General features: G+C 33.7%; 1 protein-coding gene and 1 pseudogene across 4 annotated transcripts; one reads left to right on the top strand and one right to left on the bottom strand.

Annotated features, from left to right (window-relative positions):
- Positions 1 to 18: 18 nt before the first annotated feature.
- Positions 19 to 4,585, bottom strand: LOC145635679 (uncharacterized). The gene is made up of 7 exons (XM_081687007.1): positions 4,443 to 4,585; positions 4,070 to 4,196; positions 2,696 to 2,809; positions 1,935 to 2,133; positions 1,804 to 1,849; positions 1,065 to 1,140; positions 19 to 593 (listed from the first exon to the last, which is right to left on the bottom strand). The coding sequence occupies exons 1-7, from the start codon at positions 4,497 to 4,499 to the stop codon at positions 187 to 189; spliced, it is 1,026 nt and encodes a 341-aa protein (XP_081543133.1). The 5' UTR covers positions 4,500 to 4,585; the 3' UTR covers positions 19 to 186.
- Positions 4,586 to 9,938: 5,353 nt separating this feature from the next.
- LOC145635677 (zinc finger BED domain-containing protein DAYSLEEPER pseudogene) lies at positions 9,939 to 14,978 on the top strand (annotated as a pseudogene). Of its 3 annotated transcripts, none has more exons than XR_014113899.1 (2): positions 9,939 to 10,289; positions 11,478 to 14,978. The product of XR_014113899.1 is annotated as a zinc finger BED domain-containing protein DAYSLEEPER pseudogene, transcript variant X1 (transcript). The 3 variants fall into 3 exon arrangements; XR_014113900.1 differs by having other exon boundaries at positions 9,939 to 10,437; XR_014113901.1 differs by lacking the exon at positions 9,939 to 10,289 and adding an exon at positions 10,455 to 10,589.
- The last annotated feature ends 12,590 nt before the right edge of the window (positions 14,979 to 27,568 follow it).

Genomic DNA, 27,568 nt, shown 5'->3' with positions numbered 1-27,568 from the left:
TTTAATACAAAAGGAGAATTGCATATCTAAGTTTTCATGTGTTATATATAGATAACTGTTGAAAGTTGAAATGTGTAAACACCAATAAATGTTTACTCCATAACAAATGTAAAATTATCTACACCCTGAAACAATAAAGCATATTAACCTAGCTATTAACAATGTTCCCACTATCATAAACATGAATTATAATATATAATCAAATAATTGATCTTCCAGATCCTTAGCATACTCGAAGTCATAATCTTGCTCTTCATCAGGCATAGAATGCTGCTCAGATGATGGACCCTGTAGAATATTGCCATTTACTAATGTTGATTCATTTCCCATAAGAAGCCCCATGAAACCAGTGCGTTGTAATTCATCGTCACTTTGCTGCTGATCAGCGGCAAAAAGTAGCATTAGTTGCTTGTGGTGTCTCTCTTCTCTCTGGTGATGAGTTACGACAGAATGCTGGTCTGTTCCTATAAACTGTGAGAACATTTCCTTTTGATTTCCCCACTCCTCATTTATCTTTTGCACTTCATCTCCAATTGTCAGCCTATCTTCTGCAATATGCTTTATGTTTTCGGTATTGACTACCCTACTAGCCTCTTTAAAAAGAAAGAAGGAAAAAAAAAAGATAAATCAAGTTAGCAAAGATGAGGATCAAGAATCATGTATGTCAAAACACAAAATTTGGAATACTTTCACAATTAGTCATTTTCACAAACTGACCTTATATTTAGCTTACGGCTAAGGTTGCTAAGCTAAAAATACTATGTAAACCTGGGGCATGATGCCATTGCAATAGCTTGAGATTCAAAGAAGATTATAAGCGCTATTTAAACAAGAGTACTCGCGTAAAAACACAGAACATAGTTCCTATGAGTATTAACGTTAAGGCGTGGTTGCACCTTTGGTTAATAGGCTGTCAGTAATGGGGTTCAGTAAAACAAGACCAAAAGGGAAAATATTCAAGTCAAGAGACTCAAGACACAACTAACTCGAGATAACTTTTTGGAATTATAAACCTGACCATGTAATAGCAACAGGAAAGAGCAATAAAGTACTGCAAATAATACCTCTGATAGCAAGATTTTTAGTTCCTTCATATTCTTTGGCCATTTTCTTGAGCATTTCTAGGTCAAGTTCCATGCCCTGTTCCAAAAATTCAAGCTATTAAGACACAATCAGCAGCAAAATTGCTTTCACAGATCCAAATTAAAAAAGATCAGAGTACATCAAATGTGTGTATTGTATCAATTAATAATTCACCAAACAATTTTGTGAGAAAGTTCAAAAGATGGCAGAAAAAAGAAGCAAAGAAGAGAGAGAATTCCTCAGAGTACGCAATTACATTCTTTAGTACAAGCTAATCTATAATCTAACAAGTTTGCAAGGTAGAGCGGAAGTATTAACAGAATCAGATTTTTTAAGATTAGAGCTAAAAAAAATTACTGATGACCTCAAGGTGGTTCATAAATGATTCAAAATAAACAACTTTCAGGATTAAGCCAATTACTAAACCAACTAAGAACATAGAAAACATAATTGAATATATCAAGTGCAGGACAAAATCACAATTTGGAGAAAGAGGGGAAAGAGAAGAAGGCACACTAGAGGCCTAGACATATCTAGTAGGTCTCATAGTGAGAGCGTAAAATGAGTGTGTGTATCAATGTGTGTGTTTTATCAATATGCCTTGGCATCAATTTATATGACAGTAATATCATGATATATTAGAAAATAGAAAATAAAAAATAAAAAAATAATAAGACACAGCCAAAAAGAAACCTAAAATCACAGGTGTACGCAGCATACCATGTCCATGTGAAGATAACGCTCAATCTTAGTATTCGCCAACAATCTACAAAAAGGAAAAGCAGCAAGATGAGGTCAGTTATGAAGCTGAATAAAGCTTACAATACTAAACTTATGAGTGTCGGACATACTTTTCATGCATCTTCTTTATGCAGGCATTCTGCACATCTACCAATTCCTTTATCCTCTCTTTCTCTGAATAATCATTTATGTTGACGAAACCAAACAAGAATGCATTCTTCTCTAGCATCCTTCTGACCAAAACAGATACTACTTTGATTCCATTTTCTTTCACATTTACAACCAGAGCTTTTAGTTTTCGTAATTCTCCTGTAAAAACCATCAAGAGGAGGTTACATCTCAAAGAAAGGTTGAGGGTGAAAGGATGTATGCCAATCAATCAAAAAAGACATGAACACATCTACTTGCCTATTGATTCTGGGAAGAGAAATATAAGATTACTTTAATACGCCAGTAAAGCCAAATTTTATGATTTTCTAGTCACTTTATATTATATCAATTTGCTGATGCGATGTTGTGTATTGTGTATTGAGGAAAAGACTAAACAAATCCAAAATATTTCCGTTATATTAGATAGCATGAGTTCTGCAAATCCATATTCATACCTAAGATGAGAGCCTTTGAAGACAACTATTTCCCCAGGATCACTTCAGGGGAAAGCAATTATGAAGAGTATAACATTCCTGATAATTAATTATAAGCCACCTGAAAAAGAAGGGGGAAAGACAAGAGTAATCAATCCGAGGTAACTTCTTCAGCTGTGACTTGATAGACATACGTACGTCTAATATGAATTACTCTGTCTTTCATTTAAGGTTCAAAAAGGAAGTGGAAAAAGTAAAATTACTCATATGCAAAAGCAGTTACTTACCAAGAGAGAGATAAATCTTGAAGGGAGGCTTGAATGGCTGTGTCTCATAGAGACAATAGAGGACATAAAGGGCACCCAGTCTCTGTGACAAAGAATTAGTGGAGATCATATAACCTGCACATGATCACGGAAAGATTAAAAGAATTAGTCAAACAACAAAAGGATATGGATTTCAATTTGTCAAACATATTAAGACTAAAAAGGGACAGAATATCAGCGACCATGATTAGATTTGATCAGAAGCAATACAACAACAACAAAAAAAAGAATCACTTTTTAAAGCAGGGGACAATTAAAAAAAAAAAACTTAGCCTACTCCTGACTCTGAAATGGCTATCTAATCATATCATGCATGAAATTACAGAACATCAAACTTAACAAAACAAGAACAATAGCTCGTAATCATGGGAAGGAGCAGTAAAAGGCTGGATCAAAACCATGGGTTACTTCAGATTCTCAGTTATTTTTTAACAGTTGACTTACACATTATACCAATTCATCAATAGGTGCTAATGTATCTCACTTCCAGATGTTCCACTCTTGCTAGCACTAAAGAAGCAAATTCGGTGTACATTTCACAAACGCATTCATTTCTTTTATGAGGTTTTAACATTTATTATCAATTGGCATCCAGTATGCTGCTGAATTACATTCTTTGAAAGAAGACCGACTAGTTTGTGCTGCCATCCTATCCAAATCCAGTCCTTAAAGAGTTCCTAATATTTTCCTATTCAACTATTTATAATTTCACCCCATCCAGTATGCTAAAAAATCCAGGCATTACTCTTTTAATCTGAACTCAACCACCTTTGATCATTAAAGCTATGCACATCAGGCCTGCGGATAATGCTAGCCTTATCAGGTTAACAATTCAATCAATAGTTGAACATTATCAGAAAACCCAAGTTTCTAAAAAATTCAAAGTAGCCATCACAAGACTCCATTCTGTGTTGGCTACAAAAATTAACAGCGAGCTCTTCTCTAGAAAGATGTAACCTCAAAGCTACCAAATGTTTCATTAAGAACATTACAGCCAGCATCACATACGTTTTATATGTTTCATTTAGATAAGCATTAAATCCAATTGAACTTTCTTAGAGCCTTAGACTTGGTATAGACAAGCTGGATATATTTCAGTTCTTTTACATTTTCAATCTTTTGGTTAAACCTAACAAAATAACTTTGCATGAACCTTAATAACTTAATTAGTTATATCTTATATACAATAATTGACATCCAACTGCTCATAATTAAAGTGGAAGAACTGGCTATACATTCTCAAAATGATGAAAAGTTCACCTTGTTCATACAAGATGCATCTGAAAAAACGAACTGTATGTCATTACATCATTAAGCATCAAGGAAGTAACTTACTTATAGAATGGTTGTACAAAGATTGCATAAATATATTCAGGCAGATAGAAGGTTGAGCCTCAAATATGTAGGAAAATTTCCGTTCAAGCCATAATTTTTTCATGTCTGCTAAAGTTTTAAGCTCTCCCTGTAAGCAAAATAATAAATTGCTATTAGTTGTCAAGACAAAACATGCTTTTTGCGTTTTGGATTAACTATACAAAATTGGAATCAATGCAATATTGGCAAGAGCGATGAGATTAATTCCACAGAAAACAGCCCATTTAAAGAGATGGAAGACTATAACAAAGCCGTGTGAAAGAATAACAATCCATCATGAAACAACACATCTAAAGTTCTGGATTCATTAATCATATGGCTGCAAAAGGCATACCTCAGAAAACTCTCTTAAAAGCTCATCAAGATCTTGCTTTAAGGGAGAAAAATCCATTGTATATATATATATCACTCAACCAACAAAGTTCTCTCCTTTCTAGTCAAGCTCCAACATGTCAAGCTCTAACATGGAACACTAGCCTGCATGCATACAACTGAATAATTAATCACAAGTTATTTATATTCTGTATTGATGACTCATGGAAGAAAATATTTAATTACGAGACAAATAATTTCTAGGGTTGTAATAAAGTCTTTTTTTTTACTCAAACATAAAAAAAAAAATAAAAAAAAACAATAGATGAAAGCATGAGAAAACCAATTTAGCATTGGGGTTATTACTGTTTTAACTTGGATCAATTCAACAATCAACAACTTGTGATGTATCATGGCCATCATACCTCTAGCTCTCATATCATGGGCAGCCGAACCCACATAATTACCTAATTACCTTCCATCTTACAAACCCAATGAAGAAACTGGGAGGTAACACTATTAGCTAAATAGTGTAGGAGCAAATCCAATTCAACAGGAAATATGTTCCACGCTTACTAATCGAATAAGGATCATTGTAACTCAACATCAAGTTATGCTCGGAAAATACTTGATAAAACTAGTCCAAGCTTCAACTGACACCGGAAAATGAGGAAAAGCATTGCTACCCGCCTACCCCCCTAAATCAATAAGAGCTTACATACAATGATACAACATACAGAGTATTTCTAATATAAAATGAACAGCATTTTTCTCAGCTAGCAAATTGATCACCAAATATAACATTAAACCATTATATGATTCAATATGACCTCAAAAACAAAGAAATTATATTCAAACACATAATTACATCCTAATATTAAAGAAATATAAACAAAATCATGCAACACATTAGCAACCAAATTTGACTCAATTATCAATTTAGGCTCAAAAATGGCATACAATTCTTAACGCAAATTGTACATAGAAAATTCAGCAACAAAATTGCTCGATAAAATATTTCATGTATTCAGAATATGCAATCAAAAGTTCAGTAGTCCGTCTAAAAAGAACCCTAACTTGATCATACAGACGAATAAATTCACGATAGTGTGAAGCTAAAGCCTAGATTGTGAAATTGATATTCGATAATATGAATTATAAATCAAATAAGAAATATGAGAGGGAAAAAAAAAAAAGAGCTTACTTGAGAAGGTATTTCAATGGAGGAGTCGAGGAGAGAAAGCTCAGAAGCCACTTCAATGGAGAATTCCGAGTACGCTTCAATGGCGGAGAGAAAAGGGTGCACTTAAAAGGGTTTTTTTTTTTTTTTTTTTTTTTTTTTTTCGGTGCTTTCACCCGGTGCCCGACTGCCCGGTGAGCTAATTCGGATTTGGGGATCGGTTTCGGGTGGTTAGGTTTCAGTCCCCTCCCAATTGCTGTTGCGGGGTCTCGAACACGAGTCCTCCCTAGTCCCTACCAAATATAGCCTCAATCATCACTACACCAACAGTCAATTGCTAGATACAAAGGGGGAGAAAGATATTCCCTCCGTCTCCTTAAGTACGATGTTTTTGAGCAATTTTTTACGAGAATTAAGAAAAATGTATCTACAAAAAAAAAATCTAAATAGAAAGTTAAATTTGCACAAATTATTGCAAATTAGAAGGTACTTAAATGCAAATGAGACGATGATTTTGGGATTTAAATTTTGGCCATAAGAGTCAAACTTTAAGGGATAGAGGTAAAATACAAGATGAGTTTCGGGTCAAGCTTAGAACGTCTTTATTTAAGGGAAGTATGACAAAGTACATCATTGTCTAGTATGACAAAACACGTAAAAATGGTGTAATTTGACTTAGTCATGCAAGCATGACACGGTTCAAGTGATGATATGTGGACTTGGGTTATGCATGGAATATTCTTTTGAAAATTTTGGCATAACACGTAACTCGTGGGTCAAACTTGGCTAGTCCAAAAGCACCTGGGCATGATACATAACACGACTCACAACTTATGATTTGATTTTATCTAATATTCTCTTAGGTTTTATTATTATTATTGTAATTATTATCTTATTGCGTATTCACTCATATGCAAATACGAAACTTCAACCTATATGGTATTTTCGTGATTAATAAACAACTTTTCCCAATGTCAATTGAATAATGGGTGTGAGATTAAATAAACAAGGTGGATAGGCCAAGTCAATAATAACAAAAACAAGTATGCTAGAGGAGTTGGGATGTAGTGATATACACTACACACCAAAGTCCCAAGCCATAAGTACTAGCCATGACCTTATACCAACACAGGGTACACACTACACAGCGCAAAGCATCATATAAGCAATGATTGCTCCCCAGAATTGGGCTATATGCACTATGCAGCCTATATCTTCCCAAAATTGGACTTTGCTCACCAAAGTCCCAAACCAAGGGCCCCTTATCATTTTGAAATACCCAATAAGCACCCAACCTAATTACATAAACAAGTACTACTGTACTAGTACGTAACTACATAACATTACTCTAAAAATGATGGGCTATTGTATTAGTCAACCATAAAAAAACACACATAAATTCATTCATTTTCTTTTTGTGATAGTAAAGTTAAAAATACCTTCAAAAATCACACCCAAATTGGACCATATCACATATCAATGATATCATAAAACTAACCAACTATATAATTTAAATCCAACCATATAATATACTAGGGAAGCCTACGCACGCGATGCGCGCGATACAGCTAGCCATCGTAGGCGAGTTATAAATTCGACCCTCAAAGTTTACGTACTTTGAGTTGCTGTTGAATTATACTTGTCTTAGGTCGATCAATAAGAGATTGTATCTTAATTTATTTAATTGTAGAAACATATTTTGTGTTATGATTATATATTTTGAAAATGATCATATATATTATAACTCACCAATGTACGTATTACTATATAAAAAGGCAATCAAAGCAAAAGGCAATCAAAACTATTGCATCATTCTATGACTACAATAGGAGTGTTATGGAGAGGACAAAACCGTCATTGAACACCCTGGCACAAAGGCTATAAGAATTAGTATATTTACCTGCAATTAGATAGTGTGTGGACCATATAATGGAGGAGATAACATTTATGAGCTACGAGTATTTAACTGATGATGTATGAGTACATCTTAACTCTTCCCTATAATCATAAATTATAAGTTTTTCCTAGGATAAAAATTGAGACAATGACACAGTAATTAAAGCAAAATACATCTTTAAACAGACACTTAATCAAAAGCATAAGACTATAGTATCTCATATGTGAGACATAACTGCTACATTCCGTAGAAGACTCATCAAAAGAGTTGTTTTGTTTGACTCCCCTATAAACACGACTAAAAGAGATTACATCAAAAGTATTACTCTTATGTGTGTTTTTTTTTTATTTTGTTATTTTATTTTATTTATTTATTTACTTGTTTATCATTTTAATGGTATCCAAGCAATTACACTCCACCACTAGAAGGTACCATTATTGCATTCATCTGTTAACTCCACCAATCTTGAGATGTCCCCAACTTTAACCAGATACGTGCGTCTCTAAATAGCATGCTTATTCACCGGTATAGCATAAACAAATAAATTGCACAAACTTTACATTTCCTTTAGTATATATAAAAAAACCAACCAGTAGGGTCATCATCCTTATAGAATTATCTCTGCGGTGGGTGATGACCAGGGGTACTGGAATGGAAACTGACATGTTAGCAGAATTTTCCAGCAACCAGAATAGAAGTTCGTGAGAAGAGAGTAAATTGAGAAATGAGGAATTTTGGCCTTTTCGGTGGTATGATAAGAAGGAAGATAAACAAAAGAAATAGAGGACAAAAATATGAAAGGTTAATTACTTAAATGCATCAAAATTAATTTTAATTGAAGGCAAATTTGTAAATTAACTTTTTGAAGGATACGTATTTTATCCTTTTACTCTTTTATCTGTGGAATTAACATTTTTCTGCAGGTATCGGCGTATACAGAGTGATTTAGGATCGCAGAACGTCTTAAATCATTCTCCGTCCCTATCGGCTACTTTGACTATCGTTTTCGAAACTGACGTTTCTACAAACTCAGTCAAAGTGGGGGCTTCTGTAAACACCTAAAAATGTCTCCCCAAAACCAAACCCGATGATGAACAACCTTTCACCGCCACTATTGGTCGGGTTCAGTATTTAATCCCGTGAGTGCTTAAAAAAATTGTATTTGATTAAGGACAAAAATATGAAAAGTTAAATACTTAAATGCATCAAAATTAATTTTAATTGAAGGCAAATTTGTAAATTAACTTTTTGAAGGATATTATAGTCTTCACACTATTCATAAGAGTATTCTTCCACTTTTTATAAGGTAGGAAAATGGTCCAACCATTTAATATAATGGTCCATGTAACACAATTCAAACTGGTTGAGTTTACTTCACCCGTTTTCTTTCAACGTATTATGTAATTTCTCTCTCTCAAAAATTAAAATATGCCTTAACCATATTATTATCATATCTTGGTCAATTGGTCTTAATCTTTCTATCACTCCTCCATTTAACTATCCACTTCTCTAATCTTATTTATAATTTTTTTTCTCCTTCAAAAACCCTAACTTTTTTTCTCCTCCAAAAACCCTAGATCTCCTCGCCACTTTGCTGTCCATGGCTTGCTCTTTCTCCTCCTCTTCCTTTGTTGGCTTGTTCTTCCGATTGTTAATTTTTTGTATAGTCATTTAAAATTTTATAAGTAAAAATAAACAAATACAATCACAATATTTTTCATATAAAATATTAGATTAAAAATATTACAAAAATATAAAACCATGTATCGCATGGGTTCCATCTAGTTCTCAATATCAATACGTTTTCTAATAATCATAACACTTTATTTTTACATCTATTTCATAATAATTGCAATAATTCATAAATTGTTAATGACCCACTATCATTTTATTAATCCTCTTTCCCACTAACCCTACTAGTATAATTAATATATTCTCTATTTATTTTTTTCCACTAATCCCATATGTATAATTATTTTTGATAGAGTATTTGAACCGATCTTGTCCTTCAACTATCAGTTTAATTTAAGCTTTTGGTTTAGTTGGTCCTCTTTTAACATGGTATCAAGAGCTAACGTGATAAAAAGGTCACGATTCAAAACCCATCCACCCATCATTTTCGGTGGAAAGTATTTCACACGGTGTATGAGGAGACCCAAGCTACATCCACATTTTAAGCTTTAGCGAACTTTCGTATGAGGGGGTATAATAAAGTATACAAACCCAGCCCTAGCTTCAAATATCATCTAAGCTTTTGGTAGAAGAGGCGTGATAGTGTTTATAAACCAATCTTAGCATTAAACTATCACCTTAACCTTTTAATTGAATTAATCCCCTAACAGAATAGAGTTTTTAAACCGATCTCGTGCTTCAGGTATCAGTTATATTGCCGTATTTCTTCTTTCCTACTTACTCCACATATAGAAGTATTTTTTTATTGGATCTTTTCCTACTACTCCTAGTTGGCATTGGACTTTATCTATTATTAGTAGCACAAAATTTCCCAATTGTTGAAGGGGCCAAGCCCATGCAATTGAATGAATGAGATAATCACAAAATCAATAAACACATCTTAACCGTCCAATCCCACCTTCTTGACCCCTCCTTCAATTTACCCACTTACCCTAAAACACCCAAAACCAAATCCAGCCGTATTTCCAATTCTCTCTCTTCTTCTCTCTCCTCTGAGTGTGGGCTTCGTTCGATTTCAATCTGTTTCATCAGCCCAGTTTCAGATCGAATTCTTCAACCCCTTTTGATTTAGTGATTTACCCATTTCATTTTTTTTAAAGGTATTCAATTCTATTTCTTTCTCCTCTTTCTATTGATTTGACTTCTTTTGGTTTTTGGGTCTTCGTTTGATTTATTTGATGAGCCCAGTTTTAGATCGAATTCTGAAACCCCTTTTGATTTCGTGATTTACCCATTAATTTTTTTAAGGTATTCAATTCAATTTCTCTCTTTTCTCCCACCTTTTTTATTGATTTTGGTTGTTGGGTCTTCTTCGTTTGATTTTTTGTTGAGCCCAGTTTTTTTAGATCGAATTCTTCGATCCTTTTGATTTAGTGATTTACCCATTATTATGTTTAAAGGTGTTCAATTTCTTTCTCCTTTTCTTCTATTGTTTAATTGTATTGTATCAAATTTAATCGAATTTGAATCTATTGGCGGGTTAATTCTGGGCTTTTGTTTTTGTGATTCAAAGGGTTTAGCTTTGATTTATTTTGGTTATTCTGTTATGTATGTTGTTGTTTGTTTGTTTCATCTGTATTTATGACATTAATTGCTGGTGGGTTTGGGGTTGTAGGAATTGGAAGAACATATTGATTATATTCTAGTTTATTTTTGCGTTTGATGAAATAAATATTGAGAATTGTGGGTTGTTGCAATTGATTTATGTGATTTTATGGGTTTTTGGTGTTGTTTGTGGAGGTTTTAAGTATACATTGCTTGCTATCAGTGAAGGTTTATAGACTGGGATTTTGATTAATTAAAGGATACTGGATGCAAATTGAGGTGCGAGGGGCTTAATTTGCATAGTGAAACTTGAATTTTGAGGTTTTGTGGTGTTTTTTTTGGTTATGTGCACCTTATTGGATGGTTTCTTATTTGACGATTCATGTTAGCGGACCTCAAATCATTTTGGAACTTAGGCGTTGTTGTTGTTGTAGTAGTAGTAGTTATGTGCACCTTCAAAGATCATTGTTTGTTGTTTCGGAATTGGGAGGTAAATTGTAATGAACTATCAATTGCAATTATACAGTGAAGTAAAAGGGATTATATTCAGATTTTAGAACTTTTGAGGGCTTCTTGGTATTTCTTATGAGCATTTTTGGAACTTGTAGAATATAAGCTTTTATAAGATAGAATAGTTTGACAATGTTGTTTTCAGTGTATCTGTTTTGTTAGTTTATGCTAGTTATAATACTTTAAATGCCAGAATTTTTGCTCAAACTATCTCGTTATTGTACATTCTGCAGTTTTTGGCTTCATTTGAGTTATGACGACCACTGATGAAAACAACGAAATGGTAGATTCACAACAGGCTGATGCACTGCCTGGAGCTGAAAATTCTGTGAAGGTAAAGCCAGAGCGAGCTGAACCAGAGCGTGTGGATAAGGAGGTTGCTAACTCGCAGCCTATTGGTGAACAAGTTGATCCTCAGAGTGCTGGTAAACAGGCTGAGTCAGAACATGTGAACAATGAGCTTGCTCATCCTGAGCCGCTTGGTGAGGATGTCTTACAAACACCACCAGTCTCTTCAGAGGATGGGCATCCACAATTAGTCAACTCAGAGCATGTCCATTCACAGCCTGAGAGTGTAGAAGAAATGCATTCGCAGCCTGTCAGCATGGAGCATGTGCAATCACAGCCTTCGGAATTTGTTCAACCACAGACAGTTTCTGCTGAGCTTGTTCATCCGGACCCAGTCAACGCAGAGGTGGTTCATCCTCATCCTGGCAGTGCAGATCTCGTGTATACTCAGCCTCTTGATTCTATTGATGAAAACAACGAAATGATTGATACAGAAGAAGCTGATGCGCAGCCAAGAGAGGCAGAGTTTGCAAATTCACAAGCAGAGCATCCAGTGAGTGTGAAACCAGAACGAGTTGCACCAGAGCCAATGGACATGGACATGGGGGAACAAGTTGATCAACATGCTACTGGTGAAGAACATGTGAGTACCGAGCTTGCTCACCCTGAGCCGCTTGGCGAGGAGGTTGTTTATCCACCACCAGTCTGTTCTCAGGATATGCATCCACAGTCTGTTGGTGCTGAGCATGTGCTTTCGCATCCGGTCACTATGGAGATGGTTCATTCCCAGCCTGGAACTGCAGATCTTGTGTATTCCCAGCCTCTTAGTTCAGATATTGTGCATTCGCAACCTATTGCCTCTGAGTTTGTGCATTCCCAGCCAGTCAATGCAGAGCATGTGCATTTTCAGCATGGTAATCTAGAGCCAGTTCATTTGCAACCACTTGGGGTAGAACATGGAAATTCGCATGTTCATGGGGGTGAACTTGTAAACTCTCATGCTGTTGGCATGGAGCTGGTTAATACACAGCCACTCAGCACGGAGGTCCCTAATTCACAGCAAGAAACTCCTGATACCCAACCTAATAAGCGTCGGAAGAAGAAGTCTATAGTCTGGGAGCACTTTACTATTGAAACTGTTGGTGCTGGCTGTAGGAGGGCGTATTGTAAAGTGTGCAAGCAATCATTTGCATACAGTACTGGTTCTAAGGTTGCTGGGACAAGCCACCTGAAGCGCCATATTGCTAAAGGGACTTGTCCTGTTGTTTTGCGTCAGCAGGAGAAGAATCAGTTGTCCCCATATATGCCGAAGAGTGGTGGAACTGATGCTGGTACTGAACACCAACCAAAAAGGCGTTACAGGACCTCTAGCTCACCGTATCTCATCTTTGATCAGGATCGTTGCCGGCATGAGATTGCTAAGATGATAATCATGCATGATTATCCACTTCACATGGTTGAACATCCAGGATTTGTCTCCTTTGTCCAGAATCTTCAGCCTCGTTTTGATATGGTCAGCTTCAACATTGTACAAGGGGATTGTGTAGCAATATTCTTGAGGGAGAAACAGAATCTTCAAAAGTTTATTGAGGGAATTCCAGGGCGAATATGCCTGACATTGGATATGTGGACTTCCAGTCACTCAACTGGTTTTGTTTTTGTTACTGGGCAATTCATTGATAATGACTGGAAGTTGCATCGGAGACTTCTTAATGTTGTGATGGAGCCCTTTCCAGAGTCAGATAGAGCACTTAGCCATGCCATTGGTACTTGTCTATCCGACTGGGGTTTAGATCGCAAATTAGCCTCAATTACATTTAATCAGCCACTGGGTCAAGCTGCACTTGAAAATCTAAGGGCCTTGCTTGCTGTGAAAAATTCTATGCTTCTTGATGGCCAGTTGTTGATTAAGAGTTGCATTGCCCGCACTTTGAGCAGCATGGCCCAAGAAGTGATATCTGCTAGTGAAGCAACTATCAAGAAAATCAGGACCAGTGTGAAGTATGTAAAGACTTCGGAATCTCATGAGGAAAAATTTCTTGAGTTGAAGCAACAGCTTCAGGTGCCATCTGAACAGACTCTTTCTCTTGACAACATCACAAAATGGAATACAACGTATGAAATGCTCCTTGCTGCTTCTGAGTTGAAGCAAGTCTTTTCATGCTTAGATACATGTGACCCTGATTACAAGGATGCTCCTTCCATGGATGATTGGAGTCAAGTTGAGAACATCTGCATGTACCTTAAACTCCTGTATGACACTGCAAATTTGCTTTTGGTAAAACCTACTCCGTCTTCTAACGTGTTCTTCCATGAGGTGTGGAAGATTCAGCTGGAGCTAGCCCGTGCAGCTGCAAGTGATGATCTCTTTGTAGCTGGCCTTGCTAAGCCTTTGCAAGACAGGTTTCTCAAATATTGGAAGAATTCTTGCCTGGTCTTAGCAGTTGCTGTAGCTATGGATCCTCGGTTTAAGATGAAACTTGTGGAGTTCAGTTTCACAAAAATTTTCATGGATGAAGCTCCTGTATACATCCGAAATGTCGATGAGGGAATCCATGAGCTTTTCCATGAGTATGTGACTCATCCTCTTCCATTGACCCCTCTTGAAGATGGGACTGATGGTATTGTCAAGAGAGAAGATCAAGGCATTCTCAACAACAATGGACTTTCAGACTTTGATATGTATATTATGGAGACAACGAGCCAGCAAATGAAGTCAGAGTTGGATCAGTATTTGGAGGAGTCTCTCTTACCAAGAATCCAAGATTTCGATGTGCTGGGTTGGTGGAAGCTAAACAAGATCAAATATCCGACCCTTTCAAAGATGGCCCGCGATATCTTGACTGTTCCTTTGTCAACTGTATCTGCTGAATCCGTATTTGATTCTTCATTCAAGGAGATGGACTCGTACAGGTGCTCATTGCGGCCAGAGACTCTTGAAGCCCTCATATGCGCTAAGGATTGGTTACAGCCAGATACAATCAAAGCCACGAAAGATCTGGTGAAGATGGAACAACTCTGACTTCCAGCTGCTGCTCTTACAATAAAATCTTGCATCATGTCAATGTGTAGGTAGGGTTTTTTTCGATGGATGTTGCTTGTTCACGTGGTTATCCTGATTGTGAAAATGATTCCTGACTCTTAGGCAGTCTGATTGTAAGTCTTTAATTGAGAACTATTCTGTGATTTAGGTAGAGGTTTGTAGGGATTGCGTTAAAGTTACATTTTATGCGAGGCAAGCTTCTGAGCTCGGAACCTTTGTGGCTTACAATCGTTACTGAGTTTCGTGCTTTTCGATGCTTGCTGAGCTATGTCTGCTATGTCCTGAATGGGCTCGCTTTACTTCAGCAAGCCTTTTTGTTAGTTTGGATTGGCCTGACTCTATGTAACATAAGCAAATGTGTGATTTCTTCCTTTATAAAGACAATAATTGGGGAATAAATTTATTAATATGTGCCAAATTGCTATAATTTGATGTAATTTTTTTTCTTTTGGTTGTTGCACGGCTTGTGTTAATTGTTCCGCAAATCATAAAAGGGTGGAATTTAACTTTGGGCATTGCTTTTGAAGGTGTAATGTCTATTTCTCGAGCGAGTTACCGAGTTTATGGGTATTTTTATGCATGGGTATCGTTCTCTCTTTATGGATCCATTAGTTTAGGATGTCTTAAAAAAAGTTATCCATATCTACATTGTAGTTATGATAAGTTAGGACAATGCGAAAATTAGGACAAAGTGAAAACTATACTTAAAACAATAAGTGTCATTATCATTTATCAAATTTTTTTAACAAGGAAAACTACACAATTATTAATGGTTAGGAGTTAGGACTTGATGGTTGTGCTCTTTTGGTCCTCTTTTCAACGAAAATGACTTGATCGTGGAAATGGGCCTTTAGGAGTTCATCGTAAAATCTAGGCCCAATAATTTGCGCGGCCCATAAAATTGGGCTACTTGAACCCAAATTCATACCTCCTCCAATTCTCCTATTTTTTTCATCGAGGCCTCGAGGGGTTTGCATTTTCTACCTCCTACAATTAGAGCTGTCAATTCGGGTAAACGGGTCGGGTTTGGATCGGACAAGAGTGATTCGGGCCAACTCGGGTCGGGTCATTTCGGATCAATTCCATAACTTATGCGGGTTTGGTTTCGGTTGGGTCATGCTTGAGTCGGGGCATACTTCTTATCGGGTTTGGGTCAGGTTAATAACAGGTCTGGTTACATTCGGGTTGGGTGAACAATAGGTCGGGTTTAATTCGGGTTTTCACGGGTTAGGGTAATTCTCGAGTTCGAGTCGGGTTCGGTTCAAGTCAATAATTTGCGGGTTAGAATTAGGTCGGGTCATTCTCGGGTTTGAGTCGGGTTCGGTTCAAGTCAATAATATGCGGGTTATAATCTTGTTGGGTCATTTTCAAGTCGAGTCATTCTCGGGTTCAAGTCGGGTTCGGTTCAAGTCAATAATTTGCGGGTTATAATCAGGCTGGGTCATTTTCATGTCGGGTCATTCTTGGATTCAAGTCGGGTTATGTTCAAGTCAATAATTTGCAGGTTATAATCAGGTCGGGTCATTTCCAAGTCAGGTCATACTCGAGTTCAACTAACTATAAATAGATAATTATCATTTTTATCAAGCTAATTATTTCCTTTGACTATAATATACAATGCCTCTTTTGAGTATTTATTAGCAAGTTGGACTCTCGTATGGTATTAGGGACCTGGTAAACATTTCGACAATTTTTATTTTCGAGTGAAAAAAAGTTTTAAAAATTCCAAAATTGAAGGTTAATATCCACGCTTTTGAGAAATTTTGGAGTTTTCGAGTAGAGCTGTCAATTCGGGTAAACGGGTCGGGTTTAAGTCAGTAAGAGTGGGTCGAGTTAACTCGGGTCGGGTCATTTCGGATTAATTCTATAACCTATGCAAGTCGGCTTTGGGTTTGTTCATGCTTGAGTCGGGTCATACTTTTTATCGGGTTTGGGTCGGGTTAATAACATGTCGGGTTACATTCGGGTCGGGTGAACAATAGGTCGGGTTTAATTTGGGTTTTCACGGGTTAAAACGGGTTAGGGTAATTCTCGTGTTCGGTTCAAGTCAATAATTTGCGGGTTATAATCTGATCGGGTCATTTTCAAGTCGAGTCATTCTCGGGTTCAAGTCGGGTTCGATTCAAATCAATAATTTGCGGGTTATAATCAGGTTGGGTCATTTCCAAGTCAGGTCATTCTTGGATTCAAGTCGAGTTATGTTCAAGTCAATAATTTGCAGGTTACAATCAGGTCGTGTCATTTCCAAATCAGGTCATATTCGGGTTCAAGTAACTATAAATAAATAATTATCATTTTTATCAAACTAATTATTTCCTTTAACTATAATATACATAATACTTGGCAAAATTGGCAATATACTAGGGAACTACAGTGGCGGATGCAAGGCTATTTGATGGGGTCCCTTGACCTCACTTGTATATGAATTTTTTTTTTATTTTTTTTTCCCTATAAAGCTGCTTATATTTTTAATCAAATGACCCCGTTGAAATAATCAAATGTGTTTTGATCCCATTTAATTTTAAACTGGATCTGCCACTGGGGAACTATAGTCTATAATTTAGGAAGATAATTATCTCTTTTGACCATACAACAAATATATACTATATTTAACTCTTAAATTTGAGGATGATGTTCCTTTCTTTTGCTGGCCTGTACTGACTTGGTCTCCCTAGACAAAATGCTTTGATCAACAATAATAAGGTGGTCTAAATTGCATTTAAGGTGATTTAAAATCGGGTAAGGAACAATTTGGGTTAAAATTTCGTAGGGTCAATAACAAGTCGTGTTGATTTCGAGTCGGGTTAGTAACAGATTGGGTTGAATATGAATTTTTTGGTCGGGTTTGTAATAGATCTGGTAAAATTCAAGTCTGGTCAATAACAAGTCGAGTTGAATTTGGGTCAGGTTAATAACAAGTCGGGTTGATTTCGAGTCGGGTTTGTAACAGGTTGGGTTAAATTCAGGACGGGTTGAATTCAGGTCAGGTTAGTAACAAGTCGGATTAGATTTGGATTTTGACGGTTTAAAACGGATTTGGGTAAATTTCCGCTCAAGTCGGATTTGGTTCAGTTGAATAATTTACGGGTTACATTCGGATCGGGTCATTTCCAGGTAAGTTCATGTTTGGGTTCGAGTCTCACATACTCGGGTCTAGGGTTGGTTTCAGGTCGGATTTGGGTCACCATTTTTTCGGGTTCAGATGGTTTAGTTAATAATCGGGTTTGAGTCGGTATTTCGTGTCGTGTCAACTTTTGACAGCTCTACCTCCAATGCTTGTTTTTTTTTTTTTTTTTTTTTTTTTTTTTTTTTTTTTTTTTAAAGGAAATTCTCCTTACTTTTCTTTATTATTTTTTTTTAATTGGGTTTTTCAGATAACAAATTCCAAAAAAAACTTGCTTTTAAAAGCTGAGATAATAATTTCTTAGACTGTAATTTTTAGTTTTTTTTATTCTTTTTGTTTATATTGCAATAGTAGATAAGGAGTACTGTAATATTTTTCTTATGTGATACAATCTTGCTCTTCCGCTGTATACTTCTTCGGAAAATGAAGCTTAAAAATTAAATGTAATTGAGTTTTAGAAAAATTAAATTCATTTAGGGCCTGTTCTCTTCCGTTGAAATTCAATTCAGTTCAGCTCTTAATTTACGTCTAATGATATAAAGCCAAATTTCATTCTTTTAAGCTCTTATTACAACGACGACGACGACGACAACAACAACAACAACAACAACAATAATAATAATAATAATATTAACAATAATAATAATAATAATCAATAAGTAATAAATAATAATAATAATAACAATAATAATTGAAATAATAATAATAATAATAATCAATAAATAATAATAATAATCATCAATAATTAATAATAATAATAATAATAATAATAATAATAATAATAATAATAATAATAATAATAATAATAATATGTACATTTGTATATACACATATGTATAGTAATAAATAATCAATAAATAATCAAAGATCACTAATCCGTAGTTAAAAATCACTAATTAATAAGTTCAGTTCAGTTCAACTCAGTTCAGTTCAGTTAAGTTAAGTTCAGACAATCGGAACAAGCCCTTAATAACATTTTTTTTGAATAAGAAAAAACTTCAAAATTTTGCAACAATAGGATCAGATTTATAACAAGCTTAAGCTGCATCTTTCTAACATATGAAGGTGAGGAAAAAAATCAATGTAAAACAAGAAATTGTTGGGAAAAAAAATAGTATTTCTCTCTTTGTGATTCAAGATGAGAATAACTAAATAATACTCCCTCCGTCCCCTTTTGATACATAGTCCCAAAATGTTCACCCCATTTGGTTTTTTCAACAACCACTAATATTAAATTTTTACCAAAATTCCCTCCAATTTGCAACAATATATGTGCAAAGTTAACTTTTCCATGTAAATTTTGTTTTCCCATTTACTTTTATTACTTACTCTTTCTACTTTTTTGCACACCCAATGTCAATATACTTTTTCAATGTACTTTAACTATTCTTATTTGTGTTTATTAGGGGCCTGTTCTCATTGACTGAACTGAGCTGAACTGAACTAAACTGAACTGAGCTGAACTGAACTGAAATGAATATTTATAAGAGAAGGAAATTAGGAGCTGAAGTGAACTGAACTGAAATGAATATTTTATAAGAGAAGGAAATTAGGAGCTGAACTGAACCGAACTGAAATGAATATTTTATAAGAGAAGGAAATTAGGAGCTGAATTGAACTGAACTGAACTGAGCTGAACTGAACTGAACTGAATAGAGCTGAACTGAATTTCAACGTAAGAGAACAGACCCTAATTCCCATGAAAAATGCCCATAAGGCCGGGACTATCAAAATGGGACAGAGGGAGCATTTGTGTTTATTAATTCCCGTGAAAATTTGTGTTCAATGAATGTTCTCCGTTTCTTTTTAGTTGACACATTTCTTTAGTCACGTTTGCCAATGCTCAACTTCAACCGTTTAAATCTTTAATTACCGATAAGCAAAAATTATGAAAAGTTATATTTTGAAAATATATATCGTGACGAATCTAACAAGATCCCACATGATTATATTTTTCATTACGTATAAAGCATAAATCACGGTCAAAGGAGAGTGTGTGAATAGTGTTTAGAGTCAAAACGTGTCAACTAAAAAAAAAAACGGAGTTGGTATACTTTAACCATATATTCAATGAATATTCAAAAACTTTAACTTTTTCTTTTAAAAAAAAAAAATTTAACTTTTAAGCTAGAAATCATCATGTATGGTAAAGTGATTTTTTTTTTTTTTATTTTATTTTTAACGGGATGCAAAGTGAATATCCTGACACATAATTGAGATGGAAGGAGTAATTAAATTAATAATTACTCCGTACCATTTACTATAAATTATTTTATCCATAATTAGATGGTTAAATGAAAAGGATGTCACTTCTACACTGACAAAAAATCAGAGTGCATGAAAAATTCCAATGTAAATGTTCCAAGTACTCTTTATACACGTGCATATCTGAATTTTCCATTCTGTCACTCTTTGTCACTGATCTTTGGAATGTTCCTCTCAATTAATACCTTATTTTTAAGTTTATTTTAACAATTTTAATACCATATTATTAACTCTAATTACATAGTTTTAATACGTATAATTTGTATGGACAGTGGACAGCTTAGTCAGTAGAGTTTTATTATTCATCTTGTCAACCGACCATGTGTGAACACCAATAACATCCAAACATAATTCAACTTTGTCAGTTAATTGGTTCTCCTAATTTGTCTATTATTGTTGTAATCAGGATTTTTTTTTTTTAATTTTTATTATAAAAATATAATAAAATATGTCTCCATTAATTTGTGTTAGGGAGGATGCATAAAATTATATAAATCAAGCTTATGGAAAGAAAATTAACATAATAATTAGAGTTGTTATAATATAATTAAGGGAGTACAATACAATAATTACAAATTTTGGCCTAGAATAAACTTCTTCCTTGTTAATTTGAATATTCTTATTATTACTTATTGTATTATAATTATAATAAATCTCAATAAGATTTTTATTACACAACCAAATATACCACGTAGTATTTGTAATAATACACATTGTATGGTACAAACTCACTAATTTTTTTGTGAACCTTCCTTAATTTAGCAATAAGTATGCAATGCAATTTTGTTGTACCACACATACAATGAACGTTATCTAACTATTTATAAAATTACTTTCGTACGCTATTAATTAACAAACTTTTATTCTACTCAATTTACACCATTATTATAATAATAAGTCGAAGGCTGGTCAATAGCCTTGTTAACTCCCACTCCCACTCCCACTCCCACTCCCACACGTACTAACATACATTTAGTATAAAATAAAAGATCGAATTATATCCCTTATAAGATCAAAACATCATTTTCTCTTATAAAAAAACTTTGGCTTCACTCGATATAAGATGATAAACAACACAAAAATAATACTTGTATATATACATACAATATGAAACACGAAATGGAACACCTAGAAATGAAGAACAATGTCTATTTACGAGTATATACTTAGCTTTTCAAATTTTTGAATTAATAAATTCAACAATTACATAGTAAAATTGTACCAATTTGGGACATAGGTTAAATTTAAATATGGTTTTACTAGAGTCTAGGATGATTTAAGGTTTCAAAATGTTAACAGTAGTTGAACTGTACTGTTGGACTTAGGCTTATGTGCTTTATTAGAAGTTTCACTAGCTGGCCCCAATGTAAAGTTATTTTATTAATTATTTAAGGGATTATTGTCAAATTGTCAATTAATATGGCTATCTTAGTATTGTGCACATCTATAAATGATGGAGAGATTCAATTTAATTAGCATTGTCGTACATACATACATTCATGATGCATACATTTATATTTTGAACTAGCCTCTAAATCTCTTCTGCGAATGCGTTCTATACACCTGAATTTCATTAATTTATTAATCATATATCTATTATATTGCTCATAATTAGACTGATTAGAAATTGAATTGATAGGTAAACTACATACACAGTAGTAATTTTGTTAAATGATCTAAGTAAAAAATGTATAAGTAATTATCTAGAGCAATGTCACATATATAAGTGCTAGGGGTTTTTTTATTTTTAAAATATTTATCACTTCTTGCACCCGCTCTCTTTATTCGAAACGACGTTTACACTTGAAAATTTGTCATTTTCCTATACACAATTTTAATTAACTGTTGTTTTTTTATAACGTGTTCTATTATTCACTGATTTGAACTTACCTGAACTTATCTGAACTTTTTAGATCTTATTAAAACTTATTTTAGTTGTCTACACTGAACTTATCTGAACTTTTTAGATCTTATTAAAACTTATTTTAGTTATCTACACTGAACTTATCTGAACTTATCACACCTGAAATAATTAAGTGAACATAAGATGAACAACACATACCCTAAATATTTAACCATACAGTATGGTTGAATTAATCTCAAAAATTATATTCTCAAAATATCAATCTATCGTCTTTTATCTTATAAATACATAGTTAGAGATGTTAATACTCAGAGCTCTACATCAACATTGGTGAAAAGTTTAAATGTAACCATTAGTTTGAAAGGGATCGGAGGAGTATATTGTAATAGTGACCTAGCTTTACTTAGCTTTGCTTCCTTTACAATACGTAGTATATTTTTAAATTTACTTTTATTTATAGAATTTGGTTGAAGTTCACATTGAACAACCGAGGTAACTTAAAAAGTGGAGGAAGAAACAATTTATTCCTAGCTATTCACACAAAACAAAATCACATATTTCATGTTATATTGAGTATTGACCCATACTTCCATAACATGAGTATATTAAAATGGGTTGTATAATTTTTATGTCTAGTTTTTTTTGGACTTCAAAATTCATTGGATTTTGTAATAAACATACCTTTCTTTTCTAGAATATAAAACTAGTTTCTTGCATCAACTTCCATACCCCAAATTTTAGCCATGCTATAGTTTCTCATTAATAATAACTAGGAATTTACAACCCACCTCATCACATCTAAAATTAAAAAAATTAATTAAAATTTTGTAAATTCTATAAGAAAACACATGAAAGTGTATGATTGAGCATCAAATCGAATAATGCGCCAGTTGTAAATGGTTCCACTTAACCGGCAAAAGATGGCCAAAAATGTTAGTGAAAGAAGAGGAAAATAGGAGGTGGGGGTGGTTATTAATTACTAATTATTAAATTAAGACTAATCAAATCACATCAACATAATTGGTTAATTAGTGAAAAGACTGCCCTAAACAAAAAAGAGTGATTGCCAGCTAATTTAATCAATCAAGATCAGATAATAATAATGGAGATTAAACATGCAACCAATTAAGATTTACATCAACCAATCTCTCGTGATTTATGAACATTCCTGGATAGATCGTACAATTACATGACAAAACTTATTTTATATTATCATATAACTTTAATTTGTTGCATTATTATTCCATATGCTTGGTGTCATTAGATGTCCATGCAAGAGCACTGTGAATGAAGTAGTTATGTTGAGGCAAGTAATACTTTATTGGTGTAGCATTAGTCGCGGAGTTAGATTTTGAAGACAATGTGTCGATATTATGTTTATGGGTGTTAAAAACTGTAAATAAATCACTTCATATTAGTGTTATTTCGTGATTTTTATTTTTGACTGGGATTTAGGCGATATCTTGTTCACTTTGGTGCTTCCCCAATCCTCACTAGTCACTACGTAGTATGTATACAACGAGTAGATTGTATATTGTGAGGAGTAATGGTTTTTATTTCAAACGGGGTTTGTCAGGCTAGGTGACAATCGCGACACCTTAGCTTGTTCACCCCGGTGGCTTCCCCAGTAGGATGCGTGTTTACAACAAGTAGATATAGTGTGGAGTAAAGAAAAGGCTTGGTCAGTTAGTACACTCATTTATTTGAAAGCCTAATAAGGACCATGCCTGGTTATTTCATCAAGGTTGAGGAAACTTTAGTCAACATATCTCAAAGGCCGTTATAAAGTAAATAACGATTGTGAATTATGACTTTTGTTTGGTAAACCAATGTTACATGTACGGCAAATAGTGGTATTTTGGACTTTGGTGACTAATTTACAACTTTTTCCTAGATTTTTGCTTGCTAGCAAAGACTTCTAATTTGGCACGAGTATGACTACGTACTTAATGAGTAGGCTCAGCTCATAAATGTATGTGCTTCATTAAGGCCGAATGAACACCATTTGATAACCCATACTTAGCTTGTAATTCAACAATAATTTTCCCATCAAGTAAAGACCTTTAATAAACATAAAATTCGCTCTGTTAACCTTAAAGCAATGTGTTATTTGTTAGCAATCGAGTTTTGTATATGTATCAGTGATCAACTCCTTGTTATAAACTCTCTTTTATTTTCACCTAGTTGAGAATCATCAACCTTTTCCTAACCTTTTATTTTTTTAAAAGGCCTTTTCCTGAACTTTTCATTAAGACATTATTCACCATCCTAAATATGTTGTGAGTAATTATCAAATTCAACTAAAGTCATTATAACATTTTTCATATTCTTAAACTTATCCCACCACAAAACACTACACTAGACCTTATACATAGTCGTACCTTAAACGTAGATTTAAAAATAGGGATTTGAAATTCTGAATAGCAAAAAAACGATCTCATGAGATTCATTTGAGTATAAATGTGCATACATTATTATACTATACATACCTTGGTGTCTTGTAGGTTGTACTTGTACCCCATAACATATGATTAGTGATATGACATTTTTTTCCCTATACTACATTGTATACTACTCCCTCCGTCCCAAATTACTTGCAACGGTTTGACTTTTTACACTATTCACACATCTCCCTTTGACCATCTTTTTTAACTATTATATGAAAGTCAATGTAATCATATAAGATGTTGTTAGGTCTATTTTAATGTATATTTACTTAATATAATTTTTTTTATAACTTATATAAATATATAATAAAAGATATCAACGGTCAAACATGTGTATCGGCAAGCGTGTCCAGTCAAAATGTTGCAAGTAAACTGGGACAGAGGGAGTATATACAAATACAATATGGTATAGTATAGTATAGACTAGAATATATAGTAGCATAATTATGAATTAAAAATAAAATAGGTAAATTAAAAAAAAGATGGACATCGTACAAATAGAAAGAGAGTGGCAGCCTCTCCGACAAGGAAACCTCCGTCCCGCGATAAACGGGGTAGATGTCACGTTCCCCCACCGTGGGTCACCCTCACATGCCACCATGTGATTTCACCTATTTTCCTTTTTTTTTTTTGGGCTACATAATTTTATTTATTTTTCAAATCCCTATTTTAATTTGTTTAATTTTTGTGGGTTTCTAGTTTTGGTAAATTTGCTTATTTTCATGTTTATTACAAGTTTCTATGTAGACATCTATAGAGCAAAACATTCTTAGTACATCCGATTATTTATTTTAATCAAATTGGATCGCGTTATTTTATTTTATTTCGAAAAGTTTTGTCTCTTTTTAGTAAAGTTTTTGAAATTTTGAATACAAATGAAACAATTTTAATTTACAACGTTGGTATTATGATCACCTCTTATGATACAATTCCCTTATTTTTTTTTGCAACAGTTTGACTTTCACGATCGTCAATACTTAATTAAACACTTTGTATTTATGATTAGAAACGTTTAAAAAGTATAAAAAAAATTACGTAATTTTTTAATAGCTTTCAATGCATTATTAATATCTTTAGTTACATAAAAATAAATTTTATAAGCAATCTAATTTTCACCGAGACAAGGCAAAAGGATCAAAATTTGAGTAAGATTATACTTTGTCCCTTGATTAATAAAATGCATTAGCTCGCTTGCCCTATAAAAATAATAATAATAATTCTAGCTATTTATGTTAGACTATATAGTTCACTAAAACCAAAAAAAAAATTAAATAATAATAATAATAATAATAATTAAATAATAATAATAATAATAATAATAATAATAAAAAAAAAGAACATAATTCTCTAAAAAGAACAAATTATGTCTAGTAATTTAAGATATATTCTTTTTACTCTTCCCTTGCTTGTACTACAATCCGTATAATTTTAAGTACGGAATATGCTTATAAAAAAGGGATTATCTATTTTCTACTGGCTTTTATCCTCATGAATGTCAAGATAGTCTAAATGTCTAGTAGACTAGTAGTATAGTCACAATAATATTCTAAGTAATTATAAATTTAAGCAAGTAAGTTGCAATAAGTAGCGTTATGTATGCTTATTATTAGCTGACTCAAAATGCTACTTATAAAGCGTTAATAATGAGCGTGAATGCTTAAAGCCTTAAACTATTACAAATTTTTTTGGTGTTCTACCCGGTTGACCCTTTGGGCTAATCCGGATTCGGGGATCAGTTCTGGGTGGTTAGGTTCCAGTCCCCTCCCGATTGTTGTTGCGGGGGATCGAACACGAGTCCTCCCAACCAAGTGTAGTCCCAATCACCACTACACCAACAACCAATTGGTTTAAACTATTACAAATTACAATTACATGTATTTTGAAATAAAAAAAAAAGTAATTCGTGTATGATCTTGCATACCTCTTTAAGCTTTATTTGTACACCTAAAATGTGGGGGCATGAGAGAAGGAATAATTGGGTCTAAACTTGACAATTTTGGATACCTAACACAACTCATTGGCTAAGCCCAACAAAGGTTTGCCCTTTTCTTAGTTTGTTACCACCAAATGTTGTGTTGCTCAAAAGTTGTTTCTCCGGCTAAGGCCGATTACTTCACCGGTTTAGGATTAGTTGATTTGTATCTATTTTGAAAGTGAATTATTATAGTTTTGAATTTAAAAGTTTAAACCATTATAAGCTCGTATATTATAATATGTATTTACATTTTGTAAATCAAATACCTTTTAACGATATAGTATAGATTGCCCCCATTCTAATTATTACAAAGACCGTTGTATGTGTATTGTCCATACAAAATAATCCAAATTGCACACAAAACTTGCAAGAATGCGCAGATGCTTATGTAATTAATCAATCAAGTATTTTATTCTACTACACATTGGATCTCAATCTCTTATATTAGGCAAGGACTGTGTGTTTTGATTTGCCTTTTATTAGACATACTATCGATCAACAATTGATATGCCCTTTAATTCTAAGAATTCATCTGTTGCAAACTGTGTGTTGCGAAAATTTGCAACGAGTGCACATTGCTAGCTAGTGTCATTCAATCCATCCTTGATATACTATTGTATATAAATATATACACGTGATGCGTGTGTGACATGTCATATATATGCACTATCATAAATTTCATAAATTAATCCATATATATAATATGATAAAGTGTTGAAAGCCTAAGGTACCTTAAATAATAATAGAGTTGTCACCTACAAGCACCTTTAACTAAATTTGATGGTCTGTTCAAAAAAAAAAAAAAAAAAAACCTAAATTTGATGGTACTAAAAAGAGTTATATTGAGACTTTGCACAACATGTTAATAATAAGTGAGCATTGTGCATACCCCTTTAACATCATATTTGCGATGTACTAATCATCTGAAAATTATTACCAGCTAAAATAACTAGTTTTTATCAAATAACTCTTGTAATTAACTTGCTTAACAGTTTCAATATGCTATCAATTTAAACTACCACACGTGGAAGTTCATTTGTCTCAAATCACCGAGGTAGTTGATCGAAATGTTCAAAAGGAATTGGTTGTGTTTGATGAATAACTTAAAGTTGAAACCTGAAGCTGATTTTGATTGGTTGATTTTATTAACTAATACAAGATAATTGTGGGTAGGTAGTTTAGGCAGGATTTTAAATGTAAATGGGATATAAGGGTCTGTTCACTTCAGCTTAATTTCAATTCAGTTCAGTTCAGTTCAATTCAGTTCAGCTCCAATCAGTTTAGTTTATCTCTTAATTTCAATTCCTTCTTTCACAAA

Source organism: Chenopodium album, chromosome 6 (assembly GCF_948465745.1).
Source record: "Chenopodium album chromosome 6, dcCheAlbu1.1, whole genome shotgun sequence".
Lineage (NCBI taxonomy): Eukaryota > Viridiplantae > Streptophyta > Magnoliopsida > Caryophyllales > Amaranthaceae > Chenopodium > Chenopodium album.
Note: the sequence above shows the minus strand (reverse complement) of the source record. Positions and strands in the feature narration are given on the sequence as shown.